We start from the raw sequence: 20,122 nt of genomic DNA, 5'->3' as shown, positions 1-20,122 counted from the left end.
AATCATCACAACCCCCAAGAGTCAGATCTTCATCCCAAGTTGATCAGTATTCAATAAATGCCACGTCTCCTCACAGCGTGTCGTCCATCCTCGGTCCAGCTTAGGTTCAACAAGCATGAGACATTGTGAGGGTGTGTCGTTCGTCGCCCAGCTCTGTGCTTCCTCGACCACCCCTTGTGGAAGCGGCCGTCGAATCGCCGACAAGCACAATACATACCTAACATAATCGTGACAAAATGCGAGGCCCCGGGTTGAGTGATGGTCCATACAGTAACAAACAGGGCAGACTTTCCATGCGACTTGCTTTGATTAGTTGTCGAATGGCCACTTGGCGCACGTTCTCACATGCAGCATACGTACGACAGGACGTGAGCGATCAATCATGTCGAAGGACGCAGGGCAGGTGGTGTAAGATGGGGCGGGGGGGGGTGGTGGACAATGGCGGAAACTGGTGGAGGATGGCGGAGGCTGGTGGGATTCAACGGACCTTTGACGGAGAGGCGCAAACAGATGTCGTGTACGAGTATTATGTATCAGTTTGATCATCTGGACTTTAGGGGCAAAGCATGACTTCCCTGGCTTCAATCATTCGGACATAGGTGCCTGCAAATGCTTTGTTCAGCAATGTACCACGAGTCGACGTCGTGAATAAGGCTTAAAGTGTTTACCTGCAATCTTCCACCGCGTATCAAGCGTCCTCAATCCCTCCTTGAGGATCTCCACGCTCCGTGCGTGGTCACTGTTGGAGCTCTCTCGAATCATACGCACGTAAAAGGCCGCCGAGCGATACAGCCAGTGCAGCACGAAGGGAGCCACCATCTCGACGGGCAGTGCATTGCCCTGGAGAAAGTGACTCCCCGAGGTCGCGCAGGTCTTCGAGACGCGCTCGAGCAAATCGCGCGCGTGGTCGCGACGTCGGAGCTCCGCCGGGGTCGAAGGGTCGTCGATGTTGAGGGCGTCGTCGTACAGGACGAATAGAGAACTTTCCCCCCTGATGATGAGCCCCGGAGTTCCAGAGTGAATGTCCTTCAAAAATATCCCACTCACCTGTAACAGATCTGGGCGTGAGCGCCTGCAGGACCCTTCAGCACGCCGCTGACCATGCGGATGGACATTTGGATCGCCTTCTCCAGCTGACGTTCCTGGCTCTCGCGAAATTCTGCATCCATCGAGTGGTCGCTAACGTGCTCGAGGACACGGCAGAGGAGATGAGTAGCCTGCGCCAGCTTGGCAAATCTGCCCATACGCTCCGTCGCGGGACACGAGATGGTCATCTTGTCGTATGGCGTAACCATGCCGGCATCCCACGCCACGTCGTTGGCGGGTAGCAGATCTGTTGGGGCCGGATTATCGGTCTCAAAAGTGCGTCTCCCCGGACAGCTGATGTTGGCGAAGCGGTCGAGAATGAGAATGGCCCACCAGGCCCGTCTCTTCTCCTCCGACTGGAAACAGTCGACACATTCTCCCGGACTGTCGGTCAAGGTCAGGTTGATTTCCAGAGCTCTCCCGTACCTCGCGCAGGCGGCCACGGACAGAAACGCCGACGGATAGATCCCGTGGGCGAATTCGTAGACGGCGATCAGCAAGGCGGCCTGCAACCCGCGGATGCTGAAGGCGCCGGCCACCTCAAGCTCGGTGGAATAGCGTTTTGCAGCCAGATACAACGGCGTCCGGGGATCTTGCCTCTCCTCGCCCGGCCTCCAGATGATCAGTTTCATACAGAGAAAGAGTAAGGCGACGTCTCCTTGCCTGGGCACCAGCGGGTTCAGGAGACGGTTGTAGAACGAGTGCTTGGAAATGATAGACCACCAACAATGCACCGTCCCAAAGTATTCTGCCGCGTCCTTCTGAATGGCGGCGAGATCGCCCAGTAGGCGTGAGACACTGTGAGGAACGGCCGAGGCGACATCTGCGACCACCATGCGTCCGCATCTGAAGATTTCGTGATCCAGGAAATAGACGACCAATGCTTCTGAGGACTGAGGTTCAACTTGTGGTTTGTCGGACACAGCCACCACAGATTCTTCTCCCTCCGGTGCAGACGTCGAGGCCCGACGTTGAGGATAGACACATCTCCTCCGATGTCTATGTAAAGACGCCGATCAACCAATGTATGGTGCATTCTCTCTCTGTTGATTGGCTGCATGACCAAAGTCGAAGCACCGACTCACTCACCTTCGGCAGAGAGAACACTCCGGTAAAGTCTTGTCGCATCTCCGTTTCCTCTTGCGACAGAAACTGCACGATAGCAGGGCGCGAGAAGGGTGACGTGATACACTTGCCAGCGGGCTTGTTTCAGGCGAGAAACTGGCGCCGTCTTCACTAGCTTCCATGATCAATAGAGCATCTGGACAAGTCGTGGTAGGGGAGAGAGAATCAAGGATAGTCTGTTGTGATATTCCACCTCCGCCCGTCAAATGTCCGGGCACATCATCCGAAATTGTGTGTCAGACTGACATATAATATATATAATCGTGGTTGGCCGTATTCCTTGACGACTTCTCTGGATTGTTCTTCAATGCTATGATATATTTTGCGTATTTCATCTTCAGTCTCTCGTCATGCCGAACGAACGTCTAGTTGGGATTGAGGATGAATCTATGGTCGTGATTGCTATATAAAGGCACCTCAAGCACGCAACCCCATCCCACTTGTCTCCTTCTTGGGTCCCTGCCCTGAAGCAGACAGGAGGATCACAGCAGATATCGGAAGTTCCTGTTCTCCTTGTCTGTCAAGTCGAGGAACTCGTAATCTGCTGGTAGATCCTGGGGCTCTTCGCGGTCCCGCTTCTTGTTTTCCCACGCGTACAGCAAGTCCAGTGCAACGGCTAGCATTATGGCGATGGCGAGAATCACCACAATGGTAAGCTTAGCGGGGATGTATTGGGGCGCATCCTTGGCTCGGAAGGTCTCAGGTCCGATGATCTAGTGAAGGGAGTGTCAGTCAGTCCATGTCAAGCGGGGGTATCTGAGCGAATGCACGAAGAAAACTTACGTTGCCCACGCAGAAACTCATCAGCACGATTGCATTCATCGTGATCTTCTTTGTATGTCCAGCATCTGACTGGTCAGCATCATATCCTGGAAATTGCATGTGAGCAGGACTTACAGTTTGAGGTGATCCAGCTGTACAACAGCGGAAGGGCTTGTGGCTGTCAGCAGCTGTTACGACATGTCGGGATCCAGTGCACACTTACTTGAACCGACAGTGTTGGTCATGAAGTTGCCGGCTAGCAAACCACCCTTGTTATCCGGAGGCAGCCATGCCATCAAAGCTCCGCCGATCAATGTTGGAATGATAAGGACAATGATGGCGATGCCTCTGCCGTTGTATCTGCCCGCCCACCATGTTCCGAAGCCAACCGACACAAAGGCCACCGCGCATCCTGGCAGGTTGAGGAGGAGAGTCGTGTATTCATCATAGCCAAAGCTGTGGAGAGAGGTCAGGTCAGCGAGCAAATACGGGTGAGGACCGGGTGTCACATACTTCTCGATGATGATGCTTGAGAAAGAGCTCACGGCACCGTTGGGCACATTGGTGGTGATGACAACCAAGCTCAGCAACCAAGTCCTGTAGTCCATAAGCACCTCCTTGACTTGCTTGGTCTTCAACTTCTTGTTCTCGATTCCCGTCTGGTTCTCACGGACTCGCTCGATGATGTAGACCTTCTCCTCTGGGGACAACCGGCTTTTCATTGGGTTGTCTGGAAGGAAGAGCACCACCAAGATCCCGACGGCAATGGTGATGAGCCCGAAGACCAGGAATAGAATCTGCCACGACTTGAAATGGACATGCGGGTGGGAGTTGGTGTAATGCAAGAAGCCATATGAGGCTAATGAAGACACCGCCGGTGCCACCGATGTCTACCACATACCTGTTAGCTTGCACCCATGACAGCCGGGTAACGACGATAGGTCTTTGAATAGAAAAGGGTACGAACGCCTTGATACCAGATTCCCATTCGCGAGACTTGTTCATGTCGTTTGTACCACATGGCCGTGAGGATGACAAGGCTGTAACCGTCAGACATATATACCTGGCATTTGATACGGATCACACTTGCCTAGGAGCGACACACGACTCAAACACGCCGAGCAAGACTCGGAGAGCAACAATGGACGCGAAATTGCGGCACACACAGTTCAAGGAGACCACAATGCCCCAGAGAATCACTGCATACATTAGTCCTTTTGTCCCTAAGGATACCGAGTATTGCAATCTCATACCATTGCAGCCCAAATACTTCGCCGTCGGAAACTTCTGGATGAAGAACGACTGGAATGGTTCGCAGAACAGGAAGGAGACATAGAAAGCGATTGCCAAGTTTGAGAAGCCATTCGCCGGCATGTGAGTGTCTTCAATGACCCCCATAATTGCAGCATAGGAGACTAGTGTCGCTGTCAGCAGCATTCGACATAGGTTTCCCACACGTGAACTCACGCAAGGTCTTGTCGGTGTATTGCAAATAGTAACAGGCGAACATCAGCGGCATGATCATCCAGTCGACTTTTCGCATGAGCTTCTTCTCATCGATATCCACCGCCTGCCCCTGCTGGGCATTCTCCCGCAGAAAACCCAGAGCGGCATCCACATCCTTGTAGTCAACAAGTTTCTCGTTGATGCTTCCGACCGAGGTCACCCTGGTCTGGGGTATTTCGATGTCGTCCTTCATGGTTGGGGACTGAATAGAAACTCGACGCTCTTCGTGGAAATAGGAGAGGCTTTCCTACACACATCTTGCTGTCAAGATATACCTGGCTCAGGGTATGTAGCGGGGACTGTCCTGTTCGGCCACATGCCAATCGACTTGGAGCTGCCTATCATAACGGCTTATCTCAAATATCCAAGATTACAACCAATGACTTAATTATGCGCCGGCGACTCGTTGACTTGGAAGTTCTCGACCTGCCATTGTAAGAAAGGTCGGTCCAGAAACCCCAACGGCAGAGGGATCCAAAGGAGATGGCAGACGTGGCCGGGTGGTTATCTGCGTCTTCCCTTTGTTGCTCCCCTCAGGATCTGCAAGTGCGGAGATCAAGATAACGAAGCATCAAGAGGCCAAATGCCTTTCAGGAGGCCACGGCAAATCGTTTAGCATCCACTGTCTATCGTAGCGAGTTTCGTAGTCGGAGATGTGCGAAATTGGGGTATGTTATTCCCTGGAATATGCATAGACTCGTAGACGGCGCGTATAACGAGTGGTGATCCTGATGCCGCCGCGTCAAGGACCTTTCCTGGTTTGGACACGCCGCTCGCACTCCCGCAGCCTTGCCGATATCCATGGATGCTGTCAAGGTTGTAGTTGCCAGGTCTGGCAAAGCCTTGACATGTAGGCCATAATATCGTTTCTCGAGACGAACTATTGAGTGCCGTGGGTCTGGTGCCCGTGGAGAGAGGCGCATGGACTTCAAGCTGGGGGCGCGATAAACAAAAGGTCCAGGACGCTTCTGGCGGTACACTCGCGGTTAAAACGGAAGGGAGATTAGTAACAAGAACTCTCTCAAGATGGTTGTTCACATTCTGACAGCTCTAGATTCGATGCTAGAAGGCACAAAGCACTCTGGAAGGATTATGGTGGGGAATAGCATGAGCAGAACGAGAGTGGGAAGGAGGAAGTTATGTTCAATATATTTCTTACCCAAAGGTGCTGATGGCTCGGTGTTCTCAGCTCTCCTGATGAATGTGTTGAAAGTTTTGGCACCCTCCTTTCCCCTTGTGCCGCAAACCACGTCAAATCGATGCAAGACCTAAGTCTCTCTCTGATCGTTTGCAAGAACCAGCGGTAGCTATGCCTGGGAAATGATGATGGAGACAAGGCGTCCGGCAATGTACCTGAGCAAGCCGGGGGGCTACGATCTCTGCTTCTCCCAAACGCTGCGGCAACAGGAGGAGCATTGGTCAATGCAGCAGTATAAGACAACCCCTCGACGTCACCTCTATTCCTCGCTGGGCGGGCTAGAACAAGTTGTCTATCATATAGCAGCATCAATATTACCACGACATTGACATTGAGAGATCCAACACCAGAAAGAGCACCGTTTGAACCAGCATTTGCGGCTGAATGAAGACCAATAGCAGAATTCGACACACCAAGGTGAGCGACACGTGGTGTCCATCGGTCCTCAGGCAAAATCGATGTACCAGCAAGATCGCGCAGCCATGTTTAGGAATGCCGGGACTTGGGCACGGATGTCTTCTCTCGTCAAGATGCAGTCATGCCCCGTTCAGCACCTTCGAGAATGATCGTCGTAACCATGTTCACCAGGCGTCCTATACGTCGTCGCGGCAGCAACCTCCAGCGAGAAGAGCATCCTCCAAACCAGCCTTCCGACATGGTCCAGCCCAGCCAAGCACTTTCTGTAAATAGAATAGTCACTCACTAGGAGGCTCCCCGTGCTTCCTGTGTAAGTGCAACCAGGAGAGTCTCCGATCGCTGCGGTCTTTGCCCGTCCTGATACTTGCAGCCAAGTAAGTTAAAGTGCTGTCCAGGTCATACGTTGATGACATTGGGACACTGCGTTCTCATGCAAGGGATGTCTGCTCTATGATCAAATACCAGATACTGCAACGTCTCAACCTGTTGTGTGAACTGTGATGAGAAGCACCTAACTTACTCTAAAGCAGCAGGCCATGCGCCTTCAAGTGCATCGCGCTATTCGCGGAATTTGCCCAGTAGCTTCGAGGAATTGTCCCCTTCTGGCTTTCTGGAAACGTCTGTACTCGTGTGATGAGAGAAACCCACGGGACCCGGCACCTGTGTACAGGGCATCTGGACCGACACATTTCGGTCTCGACGTGCCATGAACTGCACAAATCTTTCGTCAATGGCCTGCTGGGCGGCTTCAGAGGTGCTGAGTCAGAGTTGGCACGCCTTCAAGTCGAGATGTGCGCCTCCTCGATCATAAGGTCTACGCAATGTGAAAGAGGGAAATGTCATCAACAACAACCAGGACGGGGGCGGCACTCGTACCCTTTGCCCGTTTAGGCGACGCACGAGTAGGACGACAGCAGAAGGGATGGCCCGTGTTCTATATTTAAACCTGGATCCGATTAATTCCCCCATGTTTGCCCCCTTGGTCGGTCAACGAGCCGTCAGATTGGTCGTGCGACAAACACGAAACATGTCGGAAAGTCGCCGCAGACCCCTCCAGGATGTGGTTTGGTCTCCCGGACCTCATCCATACTTTATTACAGGAGGCTCAAGCCGCTGATGCCACGCAATGCGCGAGATATGCCTCAGGACGCCAGGGAGAGTATGTTCTAGCATCGACGACCACGGGCCAGCTATAAAAAAAAAGAAGCACACCCGGCACGCTACAGAAATCAGGTCACTTCTGAAAATATAGTAGACTCGCACAGACGCATATTTCTCCCCCTTGTCGACCTCGCAACGCACAGTATCTCAAACTTCGTTACACACTGCGCAAGATGAAGTCCAAGCTTCTTTTAGCCATGCTTTTCGCTGCTTCGGCGGGTAAGTTGTCTTCCCATGTTCCGATAATTCGCATTGTGGCCTGACGCTGGATTGTGTTTAGTGGCAGCAACGGTGATGGAAGAATCGGAGCCAGAATACTCCCTCCAAAAACGAGCGTTCTACAAAGATGGCTACAAGATCTTTAAACGCAAGCGAAATGCTCACGCCTGCATGATGTCCATCGTCTTCATCGTCCTCTTTCCGCTGGGTGCCATCTCCCTTCATCTTCCCCTCCGAGGCGTTCGCGTGGTTCAGTTCATTCACGCGCCAATCCAAATCCTGGGGATGGCCATGATGATTGGCGCACTGGGGCTGGGTATCGACATTGCAGACAATGATTTGAACTACTTCGCCGGCAGCACCTCGACCAAAGCACATGTCGTGATCGGCCTACTGGCAACCTCGGCGCTGATCCTCTTTCAGCCGGCACTAGGGTTATTGCAGCATCGTTATTTCAAAAAGACCGGCAAGAAGAGCATGTTCGCCTACATCCATCGGTGGCTCGGCCGCATTGCCATCTGTCTGGGTTGGATCAATTCCGGCTTGGGATTCCAGCTGGTGCCCATCTCGCTGGTGGCCACCCACTCGCTGGTCCGAAACTTTGTGATCATGGGAGTCCTAGGAGGGATCTGGTTCTTCTTGATTGGATGGGACGGATATCGACACCACTGGGCGAAGAAAGACAAGATGTCGGCATACCGTGTTGGATGGGAAAAAGGGGTGGTGCTTCGAGGTCAGCGAGGGGAGGAGGCAGGTATCAAGGACAGCAAGCCAGAGTCGGGCAGTTCTGAGGATCACCAGGATGAGGTGAACCACCAATGAAAAAGACCAGAGGCTTATATGTGTCGACGACACCCATGTACTATAGAGATACAGATCACGTGGCTGTAAAAACACCAGAATAGAAATATTAATAGAGACGCTAGAATTACCAGGACAGGACTAGTGCCTTACGTCAGGCCACTATGGCTTGGCGGCTTGGCGGCGGCAGCAGAGAAAATACTATTTAGGGAGGCTCGCTCCCCCTTTCCAAACATGCACTCTTTTCAACGAGTTTCCTCTTCAATCTTAGATACTTGTACTGCCTGTGTGCTGCATCTGATGGCTGATGGCTGGTGGCTCCCTCTCCAACTCTCCCCATGTCATTGTACCATACTTTGCTTCCTCCATGCACCGTCACCATTGACCTGTTCTCCTCTTGTCGTCGACCACTCAAGTCGATTGGTGTTGACAGAAATGAACCCTCCCTCGTATTCATCTCGATGTGATTCCCCTGAAGCACCCAGTGTGAGGTTCCAGGGTGGCTGTTGCCTTCTGACATTCCCACCCAAGCTGAGGGGCGGGGTCTCCTCCTAGCTCGCACCAAAAGCTCGTGCGAGCCAGAAACTTTCATGCTTTATTTTCTCAAGGCAAGTTGCAGCCCTGGATTTGCCGTCCAATAAGTTCCACAGAGCTTCAGGTAGGTGCCTGGTGTAGGATACTTCACTGGCTGATCTTCAAGCACTGCGATGATCATTTACGGAAGCCTACCCCTGGCCGATGGATCCGTCAATCACCAAATACCCATCTTGTGCCTCGGACAAGACGCAGCTTCTAGTTTTAGTGACAAACCCATGTGACCTCGCCATGTCTTCTGCCTCGCCCGAGTCAACTGCTCCCACTGACGTGACGCCAGCCACTTTGCCTGTTACGAGAGGCGTACTTCTCAGTATTGGAGGCGCTAAAGCTTCAGCCAGCCACGGAAACTTTGCTTGCAAATGTTTGTGGATATCACACCACTCAGGCGTAAGCAAGCATCCTGCAGAGCTATTCGAAAGGGCTTGGGTGTGTCGTTTAGGCTGTTTGGTGTGAGGGCCTAGCAACTCGAGGTGGCAGGGGATGTTCCATACTTTTGTCCCCGGGTGAGATATAAGGCCTGCAGCACTCCCGCCCTCGGTCCAACACCTTTCAGATTCATCTCTGCCATCGGTGAAATGGAGATTCACAACCGACCTGACGAATGGAAAATCGAACAAGGCTTGGCCGGTGCTAAGCTGCCGTTCCTGGATCAGACGGGGCCTGAACCAGTCTTTGTCCAGCCCAGGCCATGGCCGGAATTGACCAAGGACCAAGCAGCCATCGATGCCGTCGGAAACCGTGATGAACTGTTTACTCGTGAACTCGAAGGCTGGAAAGGGTGCGTTATTTCTCTTGACTGAAGGCGTCAATTGACGTGGTGTTAGATATGTGGAATGGGAGAAATATCCAGAGAAGAAGGAAAAGGCACATAAGATCCTGACCTCCCAGGTCTTTCCGCCCAATCCGGAGTTCCAAATGGGACCTATCCCTGACACAAACCCCGTCCTCCCAGGCACGCACTGGAAGATGTGGCACCACGCAGTTGGTGGTGAGCTTGCTGATGTCCCTGAGGATTCCTGGAGTACAGTCCTTCGTGAAAAGCATCGTGAGATGTTGCATCTGCTGCAATTTCCGTACAATGGGGAACCTCCCAAGAGGTTGGTGACTGACAAAGCCGTGACACCGAATTCGCTGCACTTTGTACGCAACCATGGCGGCATTCCACTCATCGACAAAGATGAATGGAAGCTGGATTTGGATGGGCTGGTCAAGAATCCGCGTTCATTCTCCTTTGCAGATATCACGGATGAGTCCAAATTTCCTCGCGTGGAGAAGTTCGTCACGATGCAATGCTCTGGAACCAGACGGATTGAGCAAATCTCGCTTTATGCGGGCCAGGGAGATGAGGTTCCCCAAGCACCATGGGCCGAGGGAGCCATAGGAACCGCGAAATATCTCGGGATCAACCTGAAGGATGTTATCGAAGCCTGCGGTGGCCTTGTTAAACCAGCCAAACATCTCGAACTTTACGGCGCTGAGACCTACTTCAAGGACAACGAAGGTGAGTAACGCTCGAAAAAGGTCGACGACTGTTAACGCCAAAGGACTATTTCTAATATCAATAGTGATGAACTACGTCGTGAGTGTCCCGTGGTCCAAAGTCAAATACGACGAAGTCCTCCTCTGCTGGGAGATGAACGACGAACCACTGCCGGCCATCCACGGCTACCCGGTGAGAATCATGGTGTTGGGCTATATTGGCGCTCGAAGCGTGAAGTGGGTTTATCGGATCAAGGCAATTGAGAATCCTTCTCTTGCACCTGTCCAAAGTAAAGAGTATCTCTACTTCAAGTAAGTGTCTTCTGAGTTTCTTCGGTCCCAAGGCTAGAGACAAGTTCTGCTGTTCAGTACTTTCAATACTGACCAGAAGTAGTCAACAGACCGGCAAGCACAATCAACAACCGACAGACGGCATTCAGATTCAGGAGATGCCCGTGAGCTCAGCCATCATGTCTCCGTGGACCAAACAAGTGGTGATCCACAACGGCAAGATCCACTGCAAAGGTTGGGCGTATTCGGGCGGTGGACGATGGCCAGAGCGGGTTGAACTGTCGGCAGACGGCGGTTTCAGCTGGTATGCAGTGCCCAATGCCAACCTCTCCAAGAAGGGCAAATGGACCTGGAGAACGTGGTCGATTGACCTCCCCTGCGACGTGGAAGGCTGGGTCGAAATTGTGTGTCGCTGCTGGGACAATTCATTGAACACACAGCCCCTGACGGTCCGTGCCGCCTGGAATTGGGGACTCCACGTCACGAGCTCAGCACACAGGATCAGTGTTTACAGTATCAACAAGAGCCGGCCGCGTACCGCAGAGAGGTTGAAGCAATTTGAGGCTACCGGCTCGCCATTGGCACCTCTCACCTGGCCCGAGGAATTTCCGACCCAAACCTGGGAGAACTACAAGAAATTCTGGGAGGAGAACGAGCCGAGGGACGCGGAAGACTGAGATGAATCTGAATGGTGCCCGGCTTCATACCGACCAGCCCACGCTACGACAAACGTGACGCCGGATATGACATAGGAGAAGAAGTATGTCGCTATTGCTTCCCTTTCTCAGGCTGGAAGGTAGTTCCCCGCGAAGAAAGTGAGGACAAAGCGAGCATGGACCCAAGGACACCTCTGGAGTGGGGATGATGTGTACTGAGAACCTTCCCTTGCATGCTTTTGGGAGTTTCGTCTTCCTGTCCATCTTTTCACTGCTGCTCTATAGCTCGACCCGCATGACGCCAATTACTTGATACTTTGCACTACTTTTCCGCTGCAGCTGTCACGACCATAAGTCAGGGGGGTTGACAGGCCATCATCAAAGAGCGCAAGAACCTTGGCCAGGCCTTCCTTGCTCGACAGGGCCCTCCTTGATGGCCGAAACTCTGTGGACGTTTGAATTTTTTGGTGCTGTATGGAGATCTTTTCCTCTATCCACACGGAGATCATCTCTTTCTCTCCACGTTTATCTGCGACGCGACTCGTCTCCAGGTTACAAAGCACGAATGCCTGAACCATTTGCGGCATCGTCGAGCAGACGATTGGATGAGGGCGGCCCGAATAGCTTCTGCTTAGTTGACAGACCCTAGCTCGCGAGGGACAAAGCATTCGCGCGAAGCCTCGCGCGAAAGGCTCTCGACACAACCACCCACCGGCACATGCTTGGGATACGAGCAGCCAACCATGTCAGCAGGGCCCTGGATGCCCATGCTCTTATGGGCAATTCTCGCATTGAGCGTGCACCGGGCCCGGGGGGGGGAAGCGTTGAGACACAGCAAATTGACTGCGAGCCATTGACAAGCAGCGTTCGAATCGGCACGCCTGGAGCTCCAAGCGCAGTCACAGCGCTGAAGTGACTAATCGCGCGACAGTGCACGATGTATCGAGACCGTGTCGAGTCATGGTCTGTTTGATCACCTGAGAGCTCAAGTACTAGAGATATATCTATGCCAGAGGGCCACCAAATCATCAGCACGTTCGAGAGACAGTGCCCGTGCAATAACAGGTCAGTCCAAGCAAGCATGTCTCAATCTCACTATACACTGGCCGAGGGGGTCTCCCTGCCTCGAAACGACACTATCGAGCAGCTGTCGACGGGCTCTGGCGGTGGCTATGTCCTCTTAACCAGCACGCAGCTGCTGGAGAACCTCGCGCACTTCTCTCGCGAGAGGATTCCTGAACGGACTGTTCACGCAAAGGCTTCCGGTGCCCGAGGCTACTTTGAGGTGACTGACGATGTCTCGGATGTGACGGACGCAGATTTCCTCAATGGCATCGGAAAGAAGACTGAAGTGATGATGCGTATCTCTACCGTTGGACCTGCTCGAGGCTCTGCGGACACGGTTCGCGATTTCAGAGGGTTTGCCATCAAGTTCAAGACGAACGAGGGAAACCAGGATTGGGTCTTTAACAACCAAGTAGGCTGGCCTATTTCCTATCATTCCTCCGCCCTCTGGAGTCGTTTGGACACAAAGCTCACACAGACGTCAACGTCGACCAGCCCGTCTTCTTCGTTCGCGACCCGATGAAGTTTCCCTCATTGAATCGAAGCCACAAACCGCACCCGACCACCAACGCCTCGGACGCCAGCATGTTCTGGGACTTTCACGTCAACAACCAGGAGAGCATTCACGCGCTCATGTTTCTGTTTGGGGACCGCGGCCTACCATCATCGGTGCGCCACGTAAACGGCTACAGCGGCAACACGTACAAGTTCACCAAGGACAACGGCGCCTCGTACGTCTACACGCGCATCACTTTCAAGACGGTGCAGGGCATCCACTACTACACCAACGCCGAGGGCGCCGACATCGCCGGCAAGGACCCGGACGCGCACCTACTCGACCTCCAGAACGCCATCAAGCGAGGCGACTTCCCCAAGTGGGACATCTATATCCAGGTTATCAAGCCCGAGGACATCTCCAAGGCGCCCGTCAACATCTTCGACATGACCAAGGTATGGCCCAAGGCGCTGTACCCGCTACGCAAGGTGGGCCGGGTGACGCTCGACACGAACCCCAAGAACTGGTTCGCCGAGATCGAGCAAGCCGCCTTCAGTCCGAGTAACATGGTGCCAGGTATCGCACCCTCGCCGGACCCCATGCTCCAGGCCCGAATGTTTGCCTACCCGGACGCCGCGCGCTACCGGCTGGGCGTGAACTACCAGTTCCTGCCGACCAACGCACCAAAAGCCCAGGTCTACTGCCCTATTGAGCGCGATGGCTTCATGAACTTCACGCCCAACTACGGTGCTGATCCCAACTACGTGGGCACAAAGCTCAAGCCCGTCACGTTCTCGGACCGCACCAGCTCCGCCAAGGTCGCCAGCACCGATTTCAGTGTCACCCAGCAGACGAAGCAGCAGCTCACTCTGGGTCGGCTGGACGAGGTGCAGATCCCCTCCCCGATCGCGGCCTTCACCCAGGTCGACGCTCACAAGGACTTTGAGCAACCCATCGCGTTGTGGAAGATTATGGGGAAGCAGGAGGGCGCGCAGGCCCGGTTCATCGACAACGTCGCCGCCCATGTCAGCGATGTGGAGGAGAAGTGGTTACGGGAGGAGGCCTACGGTGAGTCTTGCCCTACTTCTGGTTTTTGGTTCCCAATTTTATGTCTTCCTTCCCATTTTTTGATCCCCCCATATTAGTTTTATTTTCTCTTCGGGTTCCTTTTGATTAATAGTTATTGTGTTACTCTCCATCTCGTCGATTCCACCACCATTGTTTATGTATTTGCCTGTATAAATATATCTATGTTCAGGTGTCACCTTTACAGATGAATCATCCACTAACATCCGCTCGTCCCTGCCCCAGCCATGTTCGCCAAAGTCGACGTCCAACTCGGGGAGAAGATTCGCAAGGTCGCCGAGACCAAGATTGACAACGACCACAAGCACCCGCACAAGTCGGCGTGGCATTGAGCTAGCGAGCTGGCTCTGCTGGTGGTGCTGCATGGATGTGTAATCCGTTGAGCATGCACGATGGGGATTCAGGACATAGAAGCTGAAACATGGGCCAGCCTCGACTGCCGAGTTCTCGTCAGTTAGAGTTCCGAGCCTGATGCAAATGCTGGAGGTACGGATGGGCATATGTTGTACTCTTCTTCCCTGACCCAGAGACCGTGCAAGGGAGGATGGGCGCATCTTGTTCCCCTATAACTGCAAACATAACGGTTAACTATGTATTTCCTGCTGGCTGCCCCAGGTAGGTAGGTAGGAAGGTAGGTAGGTATGCGAGGCTCTGACTCCGAAGAGATATATATGTATCATCAGGGTATACAGTATACATTTCCCGTACCCTGTTTCCTCCCCCCCAACCCCCCTTTCCCTTTGGGCTTTCCTTCCTTTCTTCCTTCCTTCCTTCCTTCTTTCTTTTTTTTCAGTCTTTCAGTCTTTCAGTCTTGGGGTCTTGGTCTCAATACTGGTTGGCTCGGGCGAAGTCGTGACAGACAGACAGACACAGATCGAGAAGTTTTAGCAAGTGCTTTTTTTCCTGTATATACACACATATATATACATATCTATATCTACATAGATAGAGAAAAGGATCCTGGGGAGAAAGGAACTAACTAGAGGCCGGCGCCAATATTGCAAAACTGAGGATGAAGACAGAAGCGTCAATCATCATGCGTATCAATTGCTGGTTATCGGGTGACATACCAGGCTAACATTGTCGTATCATTATCGTATCGTGGAATTATCCATGTCATGATAGGTAAGGTAGGTAAGGTATACTGATGCCTTTTGGGCCTTCCTTTTGTTTTCCTACGGCTTCAGTCACGTCGTAGAAAAATCTCATGTCATCCAATCTCCCTCCTATATCTGTACGTGACATCTCCCTTTCCCCCTCACGGCATCAGACCAATCGAGGGCCCCAGCGCGTTGTCCCACGCGTGCCAGTCGAAGTCGTAGAGCATCTGGCCCGGCGTCGTCTGTTCGCCCGGCATGTCCTGCGGGATCTGTGGGGTTATTGGTGGCTGTTGTCCCTCGCCCGGGCGTGTCGGCTGGTACTGCATCGTACTGTCCTGCTGCTGGTGGTGGTGTTGGTCGGACGCCGAGATCTTTTCGCCGCAGATGCACCGGCTCGACAGCACCGCGTTGGACGGGAAGAGCACGTGGTAGTCCATGCCCACCAGCTCCAGGGCCTTGCGCCGCGTGCGCACCAGCATGGTCCACGCGTCGCGTCCGGACGGCGACAGCTGGCGCCGCGGCGGGTCGCTCTGGCTGACGATGCCCTCGTCCACCTGGTACAGCTCGAAGATGGCGTCGATCAACCCCCGAGACAGAGCCGCGTCGTCGCTGTACGGGTGCTGGAGAAGGTCGGCCAGCAGGAGGGATACCGCTTGCAGAGGTTGGTATGTCCCGGGGTACATCCAGTGGAAAGGCTCGGAAATGGGATCGTTGCAGACGCGAATGAAGACTTGGATGAATGCTTGGGCGTGTTTGACGGCACTGTAGGAAAGTGGTTTAGACTTTGGTGTCCCTAAGGCAGGACCGTCGTGGTCAGAACGCTACTTACTTTGTTCGGATGTTTTCGTCTGCCACCATCGCGGGATCCCGGAAAAGGGGATGGTAGAGGACGCAGTACGCCTTGTGTACCATCAGGTGCAGGAGAAGGGCAGACCAAGCGGTAAAGTCCACGACCTCTTTATCGCTTGGGTCTGGTCGAAGAGTCCACACCCGATCAAAGTCTAGCATCACAGCAGGCCCCTGGTCGGCGGGACGAGGGGTGGTGGATATAGAGCTTTTCGTCTCCGCAGAAGCCCTCGCCTTGAGCAAGGTGTCGACAGTCGCACTGGTGCGGTCAGCTATCATGCGAAGGCGGCCGGCACAATCTGCGACCACGTCCAGCGATTGGAAGGCGTCCTCGAAATGGAGCACCAGAACTCTTCTGATCTCCCTGGTGATTTCGTAACGGCGAGATGCCACCAGGTAACGAACGTCAACTATGTCACATCAGCACGATCAGGATCTGATTAGCATAGCATCAAGGTTGTCAGCTTACCATCCTGAGGAGCACCCGGATCGTCGCTCTGGACGTCGTATTGACATATCGCATCGGTGTTTGCCATTTTCTGATTAATGAAGAGAGGTGACAGCCCAGAAGAAGATGAAGACATGACATCCAGGTGCAGAATATACCACCAAAGCCTGCGTCTGGTCTCCAGCTCGGCGGGCGACAGTCCCGATTCTGGGAGTTGGCGATGTAAGCCCATGCCGAGCGCAACGCGGAACGAGGTTGCAATAAAATCGGGCGCGTCCGAGAACTCTTCTTCTCTCACGAACTGGCTCTGCGCAATAATGTAAGCGGCCAGAGAGTAGATGCTCGGCCGTCGAGGAAACCCGGTCAGGCTCGCCGAGGCCATGGCAATGAAGTACATGTCCCCTGGATTGAGTTCGATGGACTCGCCAAAGATCCGCTCAAGACGGGCTGGTGAGGCCGAGAAGACTGCCGCAAACAGAATGGCAGATAGGAGAGAAAGGAAGCCCGGCTTCTTGCGCATGAACACGCTGGGCTCGGCATTGTGCACATTCGCAGATGGAATGCCGTCCCAGAATGTTCTGAAATCCTCGGCGAAGCTCTTCATGTGGAAGATTGGAGTCAGAGGAAAGACGGTTGACGAGAAGAAGCCGCACAGCTTCTCACAGATTTCACGACTGGGTAACAGGGCCATGACACACGAGATGTTGTAGTTCCTTCCACAGAACTTGCATTTGTTCGACGAGGACTTGGTCCATTCGAAGCCGCAATTGCGCGGTGGGCGAAACTTCTGTCCGCTCCACTCGAATCCTCCCTCCTGCATCCTACCAGGAAATTTGGGGAAAGGGCTTGTTTCGCCGAGGACTGTAGGCACGCTGTCACGGTTGAGCTGGACGGCAGTCAGCAAAAGCGTGGCTGTGGACGAAGTAACAATCCAGCAAGGGAAAAGGGCTAGGGAGCTCGAATACCTCATAGGGAATCGCATTTGCCCAGTAGGTTGAGCCCACGTAGGCTGAGCGGCCACCATCATAAACAGAAATTTGCCCTCTCTCGTGGTTGTTTGGCCTGGACACGGGCTCTGCAGTGGCTAATCCGGGTCATTAATTTGGCTGATTCAAGAGTTCTCAGTGGCAAGTTGCACTTACGCTCAATCTGAGGTACTGTTCCCCTCCCTTCCTCCGGTCTTGCATAACTTGTCGACGATGAAGATGGGAAATGCGAAGTTGACGCGGTTTGCCAAGTGGATGGTTGAGCCGCAACACTGGCACTCTCGTCGTAGACGCATTCGGTGCCACCTGAAAGACAGCGCCCACAGGTGGGATGCACCTGGAATGCAGACATTAGTACCTCCTCTATCGGATCGACACACGAGTCCAGGGTCCCCACTCTGTCACACTTCAGCCGCCGCTTGCGACAAGGAAGACACGAAGTAACAGGCCGTTGTCTTTTCTTCCCGTCCATTGTGGTTTGAATGTTGTCCGTCTCAGTTTGGGAGTGAAGCCGGACACATACATCATATAAGACACGTCGAATGGTTTCTGGGGCCCATTTAAAGCATGGGTAGTATTTCCACGGGCACTGACCAAGATGCTAGCCTGCCGATTAAGGTGTTGAACCATAAGCTTGGTGCAATTTTTCCACAGGGCGGCGACCGGTCGGATGTCGGATATGCATCGGCAAAGCATTTTCCACGCCCTTGGACTCCCCAATAGCAAAGTGTTGCAACCCCGGGGCGAGGCTCCAGTAAGCCATAGGTACTGTACCTTCAAGAGAGATCAACGTTTTAGGAGAGAAACACCTTCTTTTCCGCGTTGGCGCCAAATAGGTCCTTTTCGTAGCTTGGGACGCATCTTGACCAGTCAGCGACACGGAATAGCAGCACTCCTCAAAAGGGTCTCTTTTCGAATAGTGCGGCCTATCAGATGTCGCAATTGACTCAAGCTGGCTGCTATAGAGACAGCGAGTAAACCACGTCATGAGCCAAGTATAATCTTTGCAAAATCAATGATAATCCGAGCAGAATCAAACCTTGAGTAGATTTCTCTCGCGAGACATTTTTGAGAAACTCGCGGTCCTGGATTTATATTTCACCGGGCCGGATAAATATTGCGGCGATCCACTCCGGCCAAAAATCGCACCCTACTGTGATTGGCTCACGACGGATCGACCATCGTTGCATGGTTTGCTTCCCTGCCATCATCAACTGTCGCCTGCGCATCCGCATTGTTCGAGACACTGAGTTGTTGTCCTCTGTCGACCGCATTCTCTTACTGTGAGGGCCGCCATCATGGAGGCACCGCACATGGCCTTACGAAATCTACCCCGGCGTGCCCCTAGGCTCGCCGTTGCACTTCGACATGCGGATCGTTCGACTGCCGCTTTAGCTTACTCCCCGATGGCAGTATGGAGCAGAAGACAGTTCGCTACGACTTCGAGCCCATCATTCCCAGGCGGCCCTATGGGTATGGGCGGCTCCGGTTCCTCTCCGACATACTTCCAACGCCAGACGAGCCTACCCGCGAACACCATTATCCGATTCGTACCGCAGCAAACAGCATGGATTGTGGAGCGCATGGGCAAGTTTAATCGGATATTGCAGCCTGGGTTGGCTATCCTCGTCCCGATCATCGATGTATGCAATACATGTATCTTGAAATTCTGAGAGCAGAGACTGACACGTGAGGAAAGCGCATTGCCTACGTCCAATCGCTAAAAGAGGCGGCCATCGAGATCCCTAGCCAGAGTGCCATTACTGCCGACAACGTCACATTGGAGTTGGATGGTGTTCTTTACACAAGAGTATTTGATGCCTACAAAGCGAGGTAGGTGTGGACAATGGTTGAAGCTGGAGTGAAGTTCCACTAAAGGATGATCTAGCTATGGCGTCGAAGATGCGGAATATGCCATTTCACAGCTGGCGCAGACGACGATGAGGTCCGAGATTGGTCAGCTCACCCTGGATCATGTTCTTAAGGAAAGAGCAAATCTCAATTCAAACATCACGCAGGCGATCAACGAAGCCGCACAAGAGTGGGGTGTGATATGCTTGAGATACGAGATCAGGGATATCCATGCCCCGGAAGGTGTTGTCGCCGCCATGCACAGGCAAGTCACGGCGGAACGATCAAAACGAGCGGAAATCTTGGAATCCGAAGGTCAGCGCCAGAGTGCCATCAATATCGCCGAGGGTCGCAAACAATCCGTTATCTTGGCCTCGGAGGCATTGAAGGCCGAGCAGATTAACATGGCATCTGGTGAGGCCGAGGCTATCTTGCTCAAAGCAGAGGCAACTGCCCGGGGTATCGATGCCGTCGCGGACTCCATCAAACGGGGAGAAGCCAACGCTCAAGGAGCTGTCAGCTTGAGTGTTGCAGAAAAATATGTTGAAGCCTTCGGTAACTTGGCCAAAGAAGGAACTGCTGTTGTTGTGCCGGGCAATGTTGGAGACATCGGCCAGATGATTGCCACAGCTATGGCTGTGTACGGGAAAGTGAACGAGAATCAAACCAAGAATCTGGCAGCCAAAGTTGTTGGCACATCGACAGAGAAAGACGAGTCCCGATCGAAGGATGTTGGGGCCCGAGTAATTGAGGCGGCCCAGCACGGAGATGCAAAGGATGTTGCACAAACAGTTCTTGAAGGGTTTGAGCAGACACGAGAAGCAAGGAGATGAGCACGTTGCGCATTTCTCGGTGGCACAACAAAGGGACGTTTATCATGTCGGCGAAAAGCGAAACATTCGACTCCTTCCTGTATTACTTTGACATGGGTTGTGAAAGGGGAAAA

The 20,122-nt window shown here is 53.2% G+C and overlaps 7 protein-coding genes across 7 annotated transcripts; 4 read left to right on the top strand and 3 right to left on the bottom strand.

Moving 5' to 3' along the window:
• Window positions 1-553: 553 nt before the first annotated feature.
• On the bottom strand, window positions 554-1,922 carry AYL99_06026 (hypothetical protein; the record flags this gene model as incomplete). Its single annotated transcript, XM_018837536.1, has 3 exons — window positions 554-603; window positions 669-991; window positions 1,048-1,922. The coding sequence occupies 3 exons, from the start codon at window positions 1,920-1,922 to the stop codon at window positions 554-556; spliced, it is 1,248 nt and encodes a 415-aa protein (XP_018694389.1).
• Window positions 1,923-2,693: 771 nt separating this feature from the next.
• Window positions 2,694-4,672, bottom strand: AYL99_06025 (hypothetical protein; the record flags this gene model as incomplete). The annotated part of the gene is made up of 9 exons (XM_018837535.1): window positions 2,694-2,924; window positions 2,995-3,059; window positions 3,109-3,144; window positions 3,197-3,429; window positions 3,487-3,863; window positions 3,941-4,013; window positions 4,079-4,172; window positions 4,227-4,388; window positions 4,441-4,672. 9 exons carry the CDS (start codon window positions 4,670-4,672, stop codon window positions 2,694-2,696), a joined length of 1,503 nt encoding a protein of 500 aa, XP_018694388.1.
• A 2,756-nt stretch (window positions 4,673-7,428) lies between these two features.
• Window positions 7,429-8,296, top strand: AYL99_06024 (hypothetical protein; the record flags this gene model as incomplete). Its single annotated transcript, XM_018837534.1, has 2 exons — window positions 7,429-7,474; window positions 7,536-8,296. The coding sequence occupies 2 exons, from the start codon at window positions 7,429-7,431 to the stop codon at window positions 8,294-8,296; spliced, it is 807 nt and encodes a 268-aa protein (XP_018694387.1).
• A 1,151-nt stretch (window positions 8,297-9,447) lies between these two features.
• Window positions 9,448-11,319, top strand: AYL99_06023 (hypothetical protein; the record flags this gene model as incomplete). Its single annotated transcript, XM_018837533.1, has 4 exons — window positions 9,448-9,650; window positions 9,697-10,373; window positions 10,438-10,663; window positions 10,746-11,319. The coding sequence occupies 4 exons, from the start codon at window positions 9,448-9,450 to the stop codon at window positions 11,317-11,319; spliced, it is 1,680 nt and encodes a 559-aa protein (XP_018694386.1).
• Window positions 11,320-12,379: 1,060 nt separating this feature from the next.
• AYL99_06022 (hypothetical protein) lies at window positions 12,380-14,277 on the top strand (the record flags this gene model as incomplete). Its single annotated transcript, XM_018837532.1, has 3 exons — window positions 12,380-12,729; window positions 12,780-13,927; window positions 14,171-14,277. The coding sequence occupies 3 exons, from the start codon at window positions 12,380-12,382 to the stop codon at window positions 14,275-14,277; spliced, it is 1,605 nt and encodes a 534-aa protein (XP_018694385.1).
• A 926-nt stretch (window positions 14,278-15,203) lies between these two features.
• AYL99_06021 (hypothetical protein) lies at window positions 15,204-17,677 on the bottom strand (the record flags this gene model as incomplete). The annotated part of the gene is made up of 5 exons (XM_018837531.1): window positions 15,204-15,807; window positions 15,875-16,301; window positions 16,361-17,225; window positions 17,305-17,423; window positions 17,482-17,677. 5 exons carry the CDS (start codon window positions 17,675-17,677, stop codon window positions 15,204-15,206), a joined length of 2,211 nt encoding a protein of 736 aa, XP_018694384.1.
• A 946-nt stretch (window positions 17,678-18,623) lies between these two features.
• On the top strand, window positions 18,624-20,009 carry AYL99_06020 (hypothetical protein; the record flags this gene model as incomplete). The annotated part of the gene is made up of 3 exons (XM_018837530.1): window positions 18,624-18,968; window positions 19,025-19,158; window positions 19,214-20,009. The coding sequence occupies 3 exons, from the start codon at window positions 18,624-18,626 to the stop codon at window positions 20,007-20,009; spliced, it is 1,275 nt and encodes a 424-aa protein (XP_018694383.1).
• Between the last annotated feature and the right edge of the window lie 113 nt (window positions 20,010-20,122).

Source organism: Fonsecaea erecta, assembly GCF_001651985.1.
Source record: "Fonsecaea erecta strain CBS 125763 chromosome Unknown Scaff4, whole genome shotgun sequence".
Lineage (NCBI taxonomy): Eukaryota > Fungi > Ascomycota > Eurotiomycetes > Chaetothyriales > Herpotrichiellaceae > Fonsecaea > Fonsecaea erecta.
This window is presented reverse-complemented; position numbering and strand designations above follow the sequence as displayed.